The following is a 15,225-nucleotide window of genomic DNA, read 5'->3' on the forward strand; positions in this document are numbered from 1 at the left end:
TTACTCTGCCTTATAAGACCAGGCTTGTGCCGCAGAACGTGGGGGGCAGGTCCAGCATCTGGTATTTTTCCGTGGGCCCACTTCACAGGGCCACGATGTGTTTTCACTTGTTATAGGGTTTTTTTATTTTCTATGTTTGAGACAAGGTCTGACTCTGTTGCCCAGGCTGGAGTGCAGTGGTGCAATTACGGCTCACTGCAGCGTTGAACTCCTGGGCTCAAGTGATCCCACCACCTCAGGCTCCCAAGTAGCTGGATCTACAGGCATGCGCCACCTTGCCTGGCTGGTTTTTTTATTTTATTGTTTATACAATATATTGTCCAGGCTGGTCTCAAACTCCTGGCCTCAAGTGATCCTCCCGCCTCAGCCTCCCAAAGCACTGGGATTACAGGCACACAGCAGCACACCCAGCTTTGTCATTTGATTGGCTGGGATGCCCCACTTGAAGAAAGCTTGTATGTTAAGAAAACTAAGCTTTAAAGGAGGGGATGGTTAAATGCTTACCCCAAAATTATAAAACAATTTACGGCCAGGTGCAGTGGCCCTGGGCAGCCAGGCTCTGGAGTCCCTGCTGTTGACTTCCATTCTATTAACACCTGAGGGAGACAAACCCGGCTGCTGCCGACTCACCTCATACCTAAGTGCATAAAGCTGGTAGTTTTGATCGACTGCAGCAAGACTGTACAGGCACAGGTAAATAGATATGTGAGAGAAACATCATCAGACGATTAAATGACAAGTTCTGAAGAGGAATTTTCTAGATCTCTAGATCAGGACCTCGAACAAAGCTGTACGGAAAACCCTTTCCTTATTCTGTGCTCTCAGGGCCGGGCAGCCTGAATTCATAGTCCCTTGGTTGGGCTGTTTGCCAGGTATCAGGTTGCCAGGTATGAGCCAGATGTACCCGGGGAGTGGGGGTACAATCACCCCCAGTTGAGAACCCCTGCCTTAGATAATGTGTAATAAATGCTTGCTGAAGAAACAGACTATCTTTTAAGTTCTTCCTATTTCTCCGGGCACTGTCAGTGGGCACAAGAGGGACATAGGTGGGACAATCCTGCCTCCCCTGGACGCTCTTCCTGACACAGCCGCTGGGCATCTCAGAGCACACAGAGGCCCCATGCCCACACACTCCTGGGGCCCTGTATCACTGGCTTTAGGCCTGGGCCTAGGAGCTCTTGTCTTTCTTGGAAGGTGTGGGTGAAGCTGAGCTCTGGCTTCAGGAACAGATAAGCCATCTTAATTGCAGAACGAGCATATGGGACAGCCTCAGCTTTGTAGAGAATTTCTTGCCCAGGCAACATTTTCCTCACTTTCAGTAAGTAAAATCCATAGAATGTCTTTTCTTGGTGAGAAGTAGATGGCCTGGCCTCAGGTACAGTCTGCTTTTGGACTAATTGTGTTGGTATGACTCCCATCTTTGCTTCCTTTCCCTTTCTCTCCAGAAAGGACCTAAGTGTGAAATACCCTGAAGACCTCCCCATCACCCTTCCAAACCTATTGAGGTTCATTTTGCATCACTCAGACCCTGCTTCCAGTCCCCAGAACATGGCTAACTCTCCTACCAAGGAGTGTCTTCAGAGCGAGGCAGTCTTACAGCAGGGGCACATCTCCCACTTGGAGAGAGACATCCAGAAACTGAGAGCAGAAATAAGCAGCCTCCAGCGAGCACAAGTGCAGGTGGAGTCCCAGCTCTCCAGCGCCCGCAGAGATGAGCACCGGCTGCGGCGGCAGCAGCGGGCCCTGGAGGAGCAGCACAGCCTGCTCCGCGCCCACAGTGAGCAGCTGCAGGCCCTCTACGAGCAGAAGACACACGAGCTGCAGGAGTTGGCCCGCAAGCTACAGGAGCTGGCAGATGCCTCGGAAAACCTCCTCACCGAGAACACATGGCTCAAGATCCTGGTGGCGACCATGGAGAGGAAACTGGAAGGCAGGGATGGAGCTGAAAGCCTGGCGGCCCGGAGAGAGGTCCGCCCCAAGCAGCCGGAGCCCTCAGGCACCCCCCAGCTCCCTGGCAGTTCCCCTCCACCTGCCAACGTCAGTGCCACACTGGTGTCTGAAAGGAATAACGAGAATAGGACAGACTAACTTTTTAAATGACGTGAAGAAATCAGAGGTGAAAATTGTACATTGGGAATATATTTATGCAAATTTTATTGAAATTTATTGTAAATAAAGATTTTCTCAGTGGTCTAGAAAATCAACTTGAATGTCATTCAGCATTTATTGAAGAGAGATGACATCCCTTCCACTTATTGCACAAACTTGGTAGCTTTGAAACAAAAACAGTAGCACAGTCCGTTTGTAGATGTGTCCAAAAAATTAGTCCATATTTTAGTGGCTCAGTGTCAAGAGTTCCCTCCCTATCCCCCCACTGTTGCTTCTGCAGTGATACGAAGGATGAACGCTTAATTTCTTGATTAGTCAGAAAACTTGAATACAACAGTTGGGCATTCAGAAATAATTCAAAGAGAGGTCATAACCTACTAAGCCATTTGAATGTGGCTCTGGTGTCTATGCTAAAAAAAAAGCTATTGAGAAATAAGAACAGTGAGAGCTATGATGTGGTTCACTAGTTGTACAGCCATTTTCATTTTTCCTCCCGAAAATCCCCCCAGTGCCTCACTGAACCCCTGACCTTCACCCAACACGGCTACCACGCTCAAATGGGCCTCATTCAAACTCCCAGGTACATCCCTGCCACCAGGGAGTGGGATCAGAAAACCTCCAGAAGTGAAACTGACGAGAAAGTGACATTTAATCACTTCAAAACCGAAACTTCACTGGCAAGGTCAAAACCACAGGCCAAGTCTGACAATCGAGCACTGGTCAGTTCCAGGGGTCAGGCTCGGAACCTGAAAATGCAGATCCTAGCTGCTCCTATGTCCCTCGGGTGTGGAGGAAAGAAAAACAGCCTAGGTGTATGTGCTGGCTGCGGTGAGAGTCGAGGTAGAAAGCCTGGAAGTTCTGAAACGTGAGGGGATGGATCATACACCTAGCCTTTTTTCACTCACCAAAGCAAACCTTTTCCCCCATCTTCCAGTCGGCACCATTGGAACTTCTGTTCTCCCTCCTAAACCTGGTTTCAGGGGCCCCCACCACATGTCCTGCCCACCCAGCCTGCGGGGCTTCTGCTGACATCACACCTGCCCCACCACCACCTCTTCTGAACTTGGCCACACCATGAGGAGCCAGAGGTGTTGCCTCTCCTGCTTCCTGAGAGCTCTCAAGAGCCCAACTGAGGTGTTCCATTACGACCTTCTGCTCAGATGGCCCAGCCAGCCGTCCCTCTTCCCACCCCAAGCTCCTACTTAAATGTTTAAACCCCCAATTTAGGTGTATGCTGCTTAAACAAAGGCCTCCCTACTTCTCCCGCCCTCGGGGTTCCAGAACATGGATTCATTCAACACGTATTTTAGAAGAGGCTTAGGTGAGGCCAGAGGAGGTGCCTTTAGTCTGAGCAGGAGGCCAGAGCTCTGGGCTCAGGCATTAAGGGCCAGTGCTCTGTGGTTAAGCCCGGGCTGACCTTCCATCTATTACGGGGATGGCCGGCACGAGTCATGTTTGAATCATAAATAAAATTAGTATGTGCTTATGGTGGTGGGATTAAAAATCAAAGTGAGCTCACTCACTGAAGTGTACACAAGGGAGGCCTTGAAGACAGGCTGTGGAGATGCTAGCTCACCTGAGAGCCACCTGTGGGGCAGACAAGTCCTGAACTTAAAGTTCACCTCTGCCCTGCCCCGGCTCCCTGCCGCAAGCACAGGCTGGCAGGAAGCAGTCTGGTGGCTCTTGTGGGAATGTGCACACGAGAAACGTTCCCTGGGTCCTAAGTGCCTTCAGAGCTGGTCCGGGGGACTGGAGACCCGCTGAGGAAAGTGAAGTCAGGACCCCATAGGCGGGCAGTCATCAGAGAGGAAAGGAAGCCAAGTGATGTAAAAAGGTAAGAGGAAAAACAGAAAAAAGACAGAACCTCAACAGTCCCCTCCCCTCCAGTGCAGAAAATAGGAAACACCAATACAAAACGTAACAACCTTTTCTCTTTGCTGGGCCAGCTGGGTTTCAGACCAAAAGTAGCCACCACAGGTTCTACGAGGACCACAGCAATTTCAGCGAAGCCTGCACTCGGGGTGGGGGGCTCGGCATGCTGAAGACCAAAGCGGCAAGAAACTGCTCTGCTACAAGGACGCTGGCAGTCTCTGGGACACGTGCCCTGACTTGCCCTTCACTGGCTCCCAGACAGGTCCGGTAGCTTCCCTGCAGTAACTCCACTCAACAAAACTGCTATTTAACAAGTGAGTCTATCTGGAGAAAGAACAGAGGGGTGTGGGGGGTGTGGTTCTTCTTCCACCCATGACTAACCAAGCAGAGATCACCCAAGCACCCCAACTGGTCAGCCACGAGACCCCAAACTGGCATCTCATTTCCTTGATATACACACAGACGGACACACATGAGAGACCCTTGCCGAGTGCAGCGTGGGCCTTTACAAGCCTATGACCCTCCGGGGTCTTGACTCAGCTTGTCATTAGTACAGCCAGAATCAAACCAGTCCCGTGTGCGCTAGATGATATTTTTAAAAATCAGCAAAAGGGCTTAAGCACGTGCTTCCAGGGGCCTATTTACAGTTCACAGGTTTGTTAGTTCACGCATTACAGTAGTAGCTCCATCAAAAACAGGCTCAGCTAGACATTCAAGTAACAAAAGCGCTACAGGGCCATGAGCCCCAGCAAGGTCAGGCCTGCCCAGTGCCTGCAATGGGCAGCCTCACCTGGAGGCCGAGGGGAAGCCCAGGACAGCCAGGTCCCCGGGCGTCAGTGCATGCGATGACGAAGCCCGCAGAGGCCATGCCAGCAAGTGTCAGCCCTTCCTCTCAGACAGCAGCGCGTCCGTGTGGTTTTGCCCCTCCCAGCGCCTCTCGGCCAGCTGCAAACAGGACCAGGAGCCCTCGCATCCTGGCTCAGCCGTGGACTTCCGGGCCGTTGGGAGTCATCAGCTTGGCCTTTCTCTCCACGCACGGTCCCTTGGCCGAATACTGCACCAGCAGGAAGGGTTCCTTGGTCTCCCCATCCCCCACGATGCTCTCCTCGTCCTCTGACTGGCTGATGCGCTGCAGCCGCAGGTAGCACCAGCAGCCCAGGATCAAGGCCCCCAGGGCCGCGATGGCAATGAGGATGACGATGACTGTGACCACGCCCGTGGTGGGGCTGTGGTCCATAATAGACATGGTCAGTGCTGGGGGCTTCCTCGGATGGAAGCGCTTTGGGGGTGGCCACTCAGTGAGGCTGGAACTCAGGCTGGACACGGGAGTCCTGAAAGACAAAGCAGGTTGACGAGCTGCGGTTGGCACTAACACGTGGTCTATTTTTAATTGTTCTCAGACCTTCCCGTCCCACCCTCACCCTGCCAAAAAGCATGTTGGCCGGCGTTCGAAGGTGTCTGCTTGCCCGTCCTCACCCAGCTCCTACTCATGACCTTTGAAACCTCAAGAGTGCTGCTGTACCAGGCAGGCGAGTCACCCTCGCTGGCTGCAGAACACTGTGACAGTGACAGCTGCAGCAAAGAATGCCAGAGGGCCAGGCACGGTTCAGGTTCTTCTGCTGAAGGTACGCCTTTGGGAAGCCCAGCCCCCCACTCAGTGTTCATGACCACTCAGGGACTGAGGGGAGCCAGGGCCTCGTAATGGCCAAAGATGGGGGTTTGAAAGCAGAGAAATGGCCAGGCGCAGTGGCTCATGCCTGTAATTCCAGCACTTTAGGAGGCTGAGGCGGGCAGATCACTTGAGCCCAGGAGTTTGAGACCAGCCTGGCCAACATAGTGAAACCGCGTATCTATTAAAATACAAAAATTAGCTGGGCATGGTGGCACATGCCTGTAATCCCAGTTACTTGGGAGGCTGAGGCATGAGAATTGCTTGAAGCTGGGAGGCAGAGGTTGCAGTGAGCCGAGATCGTGCCACTACACTCCAGCCCTCCAGCCTGGGCGACAAGAGCAAGAGTCTCTCCAAAAAAAGACAAGAAATGACATGAGTCCTCTCCCAAAAACAGGCATCATATATGGAACAGGCAGGTCCTTTGGGGACACCTGTGAGAGGGTATCGTGGACAACAGCCTTTGTCACCAGACACTGCAGCTGGCCTGGGAAGACCCCTGGAACGCGGCACACTATCTGAGAAAGAAGCTGGGCAGCAGAGTCCCTTGTGTGGTTTGGACGGAGGCCAACCAAGCAAGCAACAGGGGAGAGTGTCCTGGGAGATGAAGACAGGCACTTGGGAGAGTTTTGGGGAGGCAGGGAGGGTGGGACAGAGGCTCCCTCCCTGATGGTGCTTAGCATCTAGTGCAGGAGCCAGACTGCAACTGGTTAGTACCCCAAATACCTGTCACTCGCAATGCAGGGTGCCATTGTCAGGAACACAGTGACCAGATGGCCAAGATGCTAACCTGGGTGGGCAGGTGAGAGGCAGGGAGGTGGTGCTGATGGGGAAGAGTGTTCCTGGCAGGGAGCAGAGTGAGGGCTAAGGCTCTGAAGGCGGAGAGGGTCTCCCCGCAAGTGCCAGGAGTCGGGGCACCAGCTGATTTGGGTGGGGGCGGGGACGAGGCCCCCCCCAGGCCAGGCCAAGCCTGTGCTCCGCATATTGAAGGAATAATGCAAGAAGTTGGAGGGCTGGGACCACCATCTCCACCTGACCAAGCCACGGAGTTCACCCGTGGGTGGTCCTGCTGAGTGGCTGAGGACAGTGTGGCTGTGGAATGCACATAAGGTCTAAGAGTCCCCGGCTCCAGGCGCCCTGTCAGCCCTCTAGGTGACACCCAAGGCACAGCCAGTGAGACTGCTGAGGCCAGAGCTTTGCCTCTGCTGCCCCGCAGTGCTGATACTGGCAGGTTCTCTGGCCCGCACTTTCTTCCCTCTCCTGCCTCACTCGCCACAAACAGAGCAAACACTCACTGCGCCCAGGGTCAGTGAGGATGAGGACAGGCTGGGGACGCGTTCAGCACAGGACTGGGCGTGCGGTCGGCAATGCCACGTCTGGCTTCTTTTTGTTCCCTTTGGATAAGATTGACAGCAGCACAGGCAGACGGCACTGGAAGATTTTCCCTCCAAACAGGGTCAAACCTGCTGTGTCCTTGACGAACAGCAGCCTTAAGGAGAAATGATTCTTACCCAACCAGGAGTTTCCCCAGAAGCCAGGTTTGCCTGAAGGTCAAAGGCAGCTAAGTCAATGCCCCCAGCGTCTGTCCAGCGACCAGGCCCCGGGAAACGGGCAGCTTCTGCAGAGGCCCAAGGCAGAGGAGGCGCCCTCCCTCCATCCCACTGCCTTCCCCCTGACTCCAGGAGCCAGGCTGCTACAGGCACTAAGGATCTCCCTGTCTACCCTCAGGGGCCACTGCAGCCAGGACACCTTCCAAGTCCTCACAATGACCTGCAGGACCGAACACAACACATCCCCAGTATGCCCCGCTCGCCAGCCATGCTGACCCCCCACGGACCCTCCCACCAGGCCCTGCCCAGGTAGTTGCCCCTGCCCAGAATGTTCTGGCGGCTTATCCTTGTTCAGTGGTTCTCAAGTGCGGGCCACTCTGCCCCCACCCTGGAGACATCTGGCCATGTCTGGAGCCAATTCTGGTTGTCACAACTGGGGGCAGGTGGCAATCCTGGCATCTAGGAGGGAGACCATGGATGCTGCTGGCACCTACCGTGCACAGGGCAGCCCCCACCACACAGATGGCCTGGCTGGAGAAAGAAACCCTGACCCGGTTAACATCAGCTCTGGCAGGGAAGCCTTCCCAACCCGGAAGTCCAGGTCGGGCTCCTTCCCTCCGGAGCGGTGGCCTTGGCGTGTAGCCCTGCTTCTGGAGCATGGCCACCTGATTAGCGCCCACCTCCCCCTCTAGCGGGCCATGAGCTCCCCGGTGGCCCTGCTCTGTCCCCTGCATGCACAGACCACCCTGGCCTCTCCCCTGCCACCGTTCTGTCCCACAACCCCACTTAGCTGTTCTCTCACGCCTCCAGACTGGACAGGGGACCCCTCTGACCCCACAGACAGCCTGCCCACCATGGCTGGGTGAGCCTGTCTACACTTGTCCCAACCAACCTCTGTGTTCTCTCCCTGCAGGGAGAACATCAACCTGCCCTGTGCCTCCCACCTCCCGCTTCCCTCTCCCCTGCACCTCTGGTCCACAGGGCCTGCTGGGGTGCCTGCCCTCCCCTGGGGCTTCTGGACAGGAAGGCAAGTCAGTATCAATTCGAAGGGGAAGTGTGTGTGTTTGGGGGTGGGGGTGGTTCAGGGACAGGAAGTAGAAAATCAAACAATGGCACCATGACCTGGGATAGGCAGGGCAAAGCCAGGTGGGCAGGCCAGGAGGCATGTGAGTTCAGTGGCCCCAGGACTAGTGAGGAAACTGAGGCACAGGCAGCCCCAGCTGAAAGGGATTCTTTAAGAGGAGTGGTGACCTCAAAACCCTGTCTGCCGCCCTGACCCCAGGCCAGGAGGCATGGACAGGGCCAGATGTGGGGCTCTGCCCCCACTGTGAGCACAGAGCCTAGTGACCGAGCCACAGTCACACCTGGCCTGTGGTCTGGCCCTCCCAAGTGCATATCTGTTCCTTCATTCTCTCAGTAAATGTTTCCTGAGAAACTATCTTTGCAAAAATGAGATGGCGTTATCCCCACTCAGAACCCTCCCCAGCACAAGAGAATCCAAGCTCCCTGCCTCCCCAGGCGTCCCCACACCCTCCGCTGTGAGCCCACGCTCCCAGCTCTGCCCTGACTGCCCCATGGCTGGCACCTTCCTATTCGGGACTTTCTCAGAAGGCGCCTCTTGCAGGCTGCCCTCCCATACCACTGGCCCCAGACGCCCCTCCTCCCGCACCCCACCACTACAGCCTTGCCCTACTTCATTTGCTCTCCTTGCTATCTGCCCTTCTCTAGGCTCAGGTCTGTCGCCTGGCTGCTGTCTCACTCCCTGCACTGGACTCCAAGGCTGTCCAAGGAGGGCACCGTCTGTCCTGCCCACAGCTGTACCCCTGCCCTGCATGGGTACACGGTAGGTGCTCAGTAAATGTCTGTTGCGTGTTCCCACCCTGCAGATACAGTGATGAGTTAGAGGAGACCCTGTTCTCACAGGGATAATAGGTGGGGGGTCCCTGACACCCTGGCACTCCCAGGACCCTGAGCACAGGTCCCCATGTTCTGTCCCAACAGACTCAGAAAAGCCGCAGATTGAGTGGGAGAAGGCCGCAGGCCAAGTGTGGGGGTAGAGCGGTGAGTGCCAGTGGATTCGGGCAGGCCTGAGTCCATGGAGGGGCAGCTGGCTCCATGCTTGCTGGCAGGCAGGGAGGGAAGAAGGTGGCCAAGAAGCAGAGCCCAGGGAAACTCAAAGCGTGGAGGGCAGCAGATCTCCACAAGCCCCTGTGCCTGGCTGGACCCCACCTGTCTGCTCTTCCCTTCTAGCCCCTCTGAGCAAAGCTGTGTCTTGCAAGCTGGGTAACCCCTCGCCCTGATCCAGTAATCCCCACAGGATGCAGGAGACAGGGACGGGCCACAGTTTGGGTTGGGGGGATGCCCAGGCTGGCACATGGGAATCCTGGCCCACCCAGCAACCATCATTCCCACCAGCATCTGATCCAGCAAGGCTGCGGCCGCCTCTGCTCACCCTAGCATCTCCATCTGGCAGGTGAGGAAACTGAGGTGCACGCAGGGAGGTGAAGCAAAAAGCCAGAAGGCAGGATGGGAGCCCAGAGGGGAACCTGGCAGAGCCAAGGGGGTGTCTTCCAAGTGCAGAGGGGCCAGGGGCTAGGGGCCAGAGCACAGCCTGGGCCTTCGATCTCTGGGCAGGCTGGAGTGTCCCCTCTGCTTGGCATTTGAAGCCCAAGGCCATCTGGATCCCCCAAACACACACCCTCTTGCTCCATGTGCCTTCAGTCCTGCTATCCTCTGCCAAGGGGGTCCTGACTCTCAGATCCCACCCACCCACCATAAAAGCAAGCTCCAAGGCCCAGGCTCTCCAGAACCCCCTGCCCCTCAAACAACCCCAACGGGGTTCAACTGCAGCACAGGACACGCTCTGTCTTCCAACAGAGCCCACACGCGTCCCATGGAATAACAACAGCAAGACAAGCCTGAGCCATGCCATGTGAGTGGGGGCCCGCACTGCCCTCAGCCACTCCCCACAGCTGCCCAAGCTTGCAGGTGTTACTGACACTGCCCTACCTGGTTTGCCAAGGCCCACAGAGATCAGTAACTGGGACCCAAGGAGCATGGGGGCAGAGCCAGGGGTGAACCCCACTCCGTCAGAGCCATTCAAATGGACAGTCCCTGCCCCAGCTACCAGTGAGGGGAGGGGTATCCTCCTGTCCTGCTCTCCCTCCTAGGGCCCCGGCTTGTCTGAGCCTGATCCCACTCCAGAGGCCACTCCACTTGCTCTAGGCCCGGGGGGACCACAGCCTGCGGCAGAGCAGGCTGAAGTCCCCTCCATCCTCCCAGCCCAGCACTCACTTTTGTGGCGTGCTTCCTCCCAGCCAAGCAAGCTGCTCCTCTTGGCCTCAGTTTCTCAATGTGCAAAGTGGGTATGAGTCCCTGACCTCATCTACCAGATCACGGGGAGGATAAGAAGTGGTAAGAAAAGTGAAAACAAAAGGGCCATGAAGTCACCTAGGTTTGCATGTCACCAGCCACACCTTCCTGTGTGCTACAGGAGGGACAAAGGGAGAACACTGAGTCCGAGGGACCCCCAAGCCCACCGCCAGGACCAGGAGGGCACAGAGCCTGGCCCAGGCCCAGTGCCACAAACACCCCTTCCCCAGGGACACGCTGCCTCCTCCTAACTCAACTGGGCACATCACGAGCATTACCGGGCTCACCACCAGCAAAACACCCCCGCCTGGCAGTCGCCACTTCCTGAGGCTCCTCGAGAGATGCCAGGAGGGCTGCCCTGCTTACAGGGGGTCAGCCGTCCCCCCGGAGCTTTCAACACTGCCCCCATAAACCCACCTGCCAAGGGTGCCAACAAACTCTTCAGCGAAGCCCAGTTCACAAACCAGAAACATTTCCTGCCCCAGGTTCTGACTGGGAAAACAGGGTTGTAGGGAGAAGAGGGCACTGCTGGACACAGCCAGGACAAGGTGGGATGTCCGCTCTGCCCTGGGCCCTGGGCAGCCAGTGGGACACAAGGACGCATCACACAAGGCCCTGGCCCCCCAGAAGCCAGGACCGAGAACAGTCGGATGCCAATGGGACTGACACTGATGGGGCTGTGTCCAGCTCTCTGGCCAGTGTCATCTCATCCTCCACCCCGACCCATGACACCCCCATTCTCAGAAGAGGAAACTCGCTCCAGAACCCCCTAGGTTCCCCAGTGGCAAAAGAGGAAGCGGGAGCCGGCAGAGCTCTGATCCGGGACTGCCCCAAGGTCAGTCGGCGTCTTCCTTGGCCCAGGCCAGAGGCTCATGCCCCCACCCTGTGAATCACCCGCTGGTCATTTTCACAGGCTGGCCCCAGGGTTGGCCTGTTTGGCCAAACAACTTTGCTGGTAGATGCCGGAGAAAGTTGGTGGCAAGTATATGTGCCAGACACTGAGATAAACAGCTCACACAGACGTCTCCTTTCTGCCTCAAGACAACCGGGCAGTTGAGCTGTTACTGTTCCCTCTTGGCAGATACAGAAATCGGTGGCTCAGAGTTGTTCAGTCCATTGTCCAAGGTCACACAGCTCAAAAGTAGACGCGTAGGGATTCAAACCCAGGCAACCTGCATCCCAAATCCCGCATTTCGACCCTGACTCTAAAATGCCACATTCTCCCCACCTCCTCTCCCGCATGCCTGAGGGGCCGGGGACAGGTGACCCCCAATGTGGCCCTCGCTGGGGCGGGCTGGGCGACCTGGGCTGGCTGGGGACTTAGGGGTGACAGCGCCCCGGCGGCTCCCAAGTGCTTAGCGCGGGCGGCTAGGCAGGCGCGGTGCCAGGCGCGCTCCACGCACCCTCCCGTTCAGCCCAGCCCGGCGCCGCCGGCGTCTCCCCCACTCTACAGAGGAGCAAAGCGAGGCTCCAGGGAGGAGGGGGCTCGGCCCAGGGGGCGACAGCTGGACGGGGGACGGCAGCTGAGGAGGTAGCTCGAGTCGGTCCGACGGGGGCGGGGTGTGGGACGGGGACCACGGGACCCAGGCATGCCCACGCCGCGCAGCCAGTGCCCATGGAACTGGGCGCCCAACGCTGCGGCCCGGCCTCAGTTTCCCTACCCGCGAGACGGGCGCCGGACGTCACCTGGACCCCTATTCCCCGGAGCCCTTCCCGGAGCTCCCAGAATTTTGAAGAACCCCGAAGTGCCGGGGGAAGGCGGGCGGGCGCGTAGCTGCGGACGGGCGGGGGCTGCACGGGCGGGGGCGAGCGGACCGCGATCCCCGCAAAGCGGCCTCCGCCCCCCGCCGCCTCCTTTGTCCCGATCTCACCGCAGCGCCGCTGACAAAGAACCCCGGCCCGCGGGCGCGGCCCCTGGAACGGACCCTCCCCCGAGCCGCGCCTGCCGGGCCGCCCCTCCCCCGCCCGCAGACCCCGGCCCGGCCCCGCCGCTGCGCGCGCCCCTCCCCGTCCTGGCCGCCCCCTTCCCGCTCCCGGGCCCCCGCGACCCCGCCCGGCCCGAGCGCACGGCCTGCCCCGCCCGGCTTACCATGGCGCGGCCGCGGCCCGGCCCGATCGCCCCGCAGCAGCCCCGCGGGCCCGGCTCCGCCCGCCCGGTCCGGCAGCAGCGCACTCCGGACGCAGGAGCCCCGCGCTGCGGCGGGCGGGCCCCGGCACCTCCCCGGCTGGGGCGGAGCCTCCCAGAGAGGCCAATGGGAGTCCGCGCTGGGACGGCGGGGCGGGGCGGGCCGGGGCGGAGTCACGTGCGCTCTGGGCCGACGGACGGTGCGGGGGGGGCTGCGCGCGGCAGGCGGGGCGGGGCGGGGCGGGGGGCGGGACGGGGGCGGGGAGCGGGCTCGGCCCTGGAGAGCGCGGATTGGGCGCCCGTGGGTACCGGGCCACTCTACAGGCGCACTTCCTCCGCCAGCCTCCTCCTGACCCCCGCAGGCTGCCCTGGTCCCGCCCGCTTACAGCAGAGGAAACTGAGGCACGCCGCACCGAAGAATGCTGCATACTCCCCGGGAGCTGAGAGTGGTGGGGAATCCGGGGCAGGGGAGAGGCGCGACCGCTGAGGTGAATGACCTTGCTTCCAGAAAAAGCTGGGAATTCATTTGTTCGCGAATTCATTTATGTATCTATCATTCATCCGCCCAGTCAATCGATGGCGGAACACTGACCACGTGCCTGCCACGCCGGTCGTCGTGGGAGCAGCCACGAGCTAGACAAGGCCCAGGCCCTGACGAAGCTCTCATTCCTCTGCGGAGTGGGGCTGTGAGGCATTTGCACCCCTCGGCCATCTATAATCATGGTTATTTTTAGCATGATAACCCGGTGGTTTGGCCCCCACCAAATGCCTGCCCTGTATAAACAGCCCAACACATTTTATTAAGATGACTCCGGAAGAAAGAATCCTCCCATTTTACAGATGAGGAACCCGAGGCTCCAAAGAGCTGAAGTCCCACAGTCTGCTCCTGATGAAGAGGGGGTTTGAAGCCAGGCCTGTCTGCCTGGGAAGACAGGGGCGCCAGTTACTGGAGTAATCTCCACTCATCCACCCCAAAAAGGCCATCAGCGAGAGGACACCCCCGCCCCGGGACCCACAGAAGGTGTGAGGGTGGGTCCTTCTAGGCCTCTGTGTCCCAGGGTTCTTGAGAAGACAGGAGGGGGTAAGGTCGAGGTGGGACCTCCTTCTGGGAGCGTGGGCGTTATTTGCTGGAAAAGTCTTTCCCATTCTCAAGCAGAAGCCTCTGGAAGAGCACGGAGGGTTGGGCTCACGAGGCCAAGGTAGCCAGGCCCTCACTCCCTCCACTCAGCCTCGCTGGGTTTTCTTTCCTGCACCCGGTGCACCAAGGCTTTTCCACCGCCAGGCCTTGGCCTATGTGGTTCCCTGCAGCTGGAACTCTTCTACTTCATCTTCCCGATCTCAGCTTAAATGCCCCTTCCTCAGGAGGGCCCTCCCTGATTGCCTAGCCAAGAGTAGCTCCCTTGGGGTTTTTCGTTTTGTTTTTGAGACGGGGTCTTGGTCTGTCACTCAGGCTGGAGGGCAGTGGTGCAATCACAGCTCACTACAGGCTCCATCCAACTCCTTCCTGGGCTCAAGCCATCCTCCCACTCAGCCTATATCTATGAATGTGGGCAGATTTGACAAAGCAATTTTTTTCCTTTTTAGAGACAAGGTCTTGGTCTTGCTCTGTCACTCAGACTGGAGTACAGTGGTGCAATCATAGCTAATTGTAACCTTGAACTCCTGGGTTCAAGCAATCCTCCTACCTCAGCCTCCCAGGTAGCTGAGACTACAGGTGCATGCCACCATGCCCGGCTAGTTTTTTAATTATTTGTAGAGATGGGCTCTCTCTTTGTTGCCTAAGCTGGTCTCAAACTCCTGGGTGATCCTCCTGCCCCGGCCTCTCAAAATGCTGGGATTATAGGCATGAGCCACCATGCCCAGCCTGCCCATTGTGAAATTGTATATTTTTGACAATGTGTGATGAACTTTTGGTCTTCTCTCCCAGTACTAGGTGTATTGCACTCACTGCTGTGTCTACAGAACAGTGCCTGACACACAGTGTGTGCTGAATACATGGATGCTGAATGAATGAATGATCAGACTGCAGAACTCCAGGGCTGGTCCAGCGGCAGCCTAGCCAGGAAGCCAGGCCCAGGAGGTGAGCTGGGAGTTGTGCAGGAAGGTAGGACAGAAAGGCAGAGGAGAGCCCAGCTTCAGCCAGCTGCCCCACAGTCCAGAGCCAGGCGTCTCAGGACAACTCCGCCCCCATGTCTGCCCAGCTCCTGCCCCATCAGCTACACCTGGGAGCCCAGAGTGGAAGGAAATAGGTTCTTCCTACAAAGCCAGTTCCAGCAGCTTCTGTGGTCCTGCCTCAAGTTGGCAGAGACCTCATTAGTGGTGAGGACCTGGGAGGTGACCCAGGGCCAGGACGGGCAACACGATGACAGAGGAGGCAAGGACACTTAGAGGGGAAAGTTTCTGGGGGGAAAATGGTGAGGGAGATTCAGCATGGCATAGAAGCTGAGAGTCAGATTGCCAGATTCCAGCCTTTCCTGCTGGGTGGTTTTGGAAAAACAGCCGAACATTTCTGTGCCTCAGTTTTTTCA

General features: G+C 57.6%; 2 protein-coding genes across 8 annotated transcripts in view; one reads left to right on the top strand and one right to left on the bottom strand.

Moving 5' to 3' along the window:
* The window catches only part of TXNDC11 (thioredoxin domain containing 11), a 69,722-nt gene extending 67,518 nt beyond the window's left edge, over window positions 1-2,204 (top strand). For all 5 annotated transcript variants that reach the window (XM_033236477.1, XM_033236480.1, XM_033236476.1 and 2 more), the window contains one exon: window positions 1,446-2,204. In XM_033236477.1, coding sequence (XP_033092368.1) covers window positions 1,446-2,088 — 643 coding nt within the window. In that variant the 3' untranslated portion in view covers window positions 2,089-2,204. The remainder of the gene's footprint in view (window positions 1-1,445) is intronic.
* On the bottom strand, window positions 2,127-12,802 carry SNN (stannin). 3 transcript variants are annotated; one of them, XM_033236515.1, is made up of 2 exons: window positions 12,662-12,802; window positions 2,127-5,312 (listed from the first exon to the last, which is right to left on the bottom strand). In XM_033236515.1, exon 2 carries the CDS (start codon window positions 5,225-5,227, stop codon window positions 4,961-4,963), a length of 267 nt encoding a protein of 88 aa, XP_033092406.1. In that variant the 5' UTR covers window positions 5,228-5,312; window positions 12,662-12,802; the 3' UTR covers window positions 2,127-4,960. The 3 variants fall into 3 exon arrangements, with proteins under 3 accessions (XP_033092406.1, XP_033092407.1, XP_033092408.1); XM_033236516.1 differs by lacking the exon at window positions 12,662-12,802 and adding an exon at window positions 6,946-7,044; XM_033236517.1 differs by lacking the exon at window positions 12,662-12,802 and adding an exon at window positions 5,403-5,817.
* Window positions 12,803-15,225: the final 2,423 nt, after the last annotated feature.

This window comes from Trachypithecus francoisi, unplaced genomic scaffold, assembly GCF_009764315.1.
Source record: "Trachypithecus francoisi isolate TF-2019V2 unplaced genomic scaffold, Tfra_2.0 Lachesis_group15, whole genome shotgun sequence".
NCBI classification, from domain to species: domain Eukaryota; kingdom Metazoa; phylum Chordata; class Mammalia; order Primates; family Cercopithecidae; genus Trachypithecus; species Trachypithecus francoisi.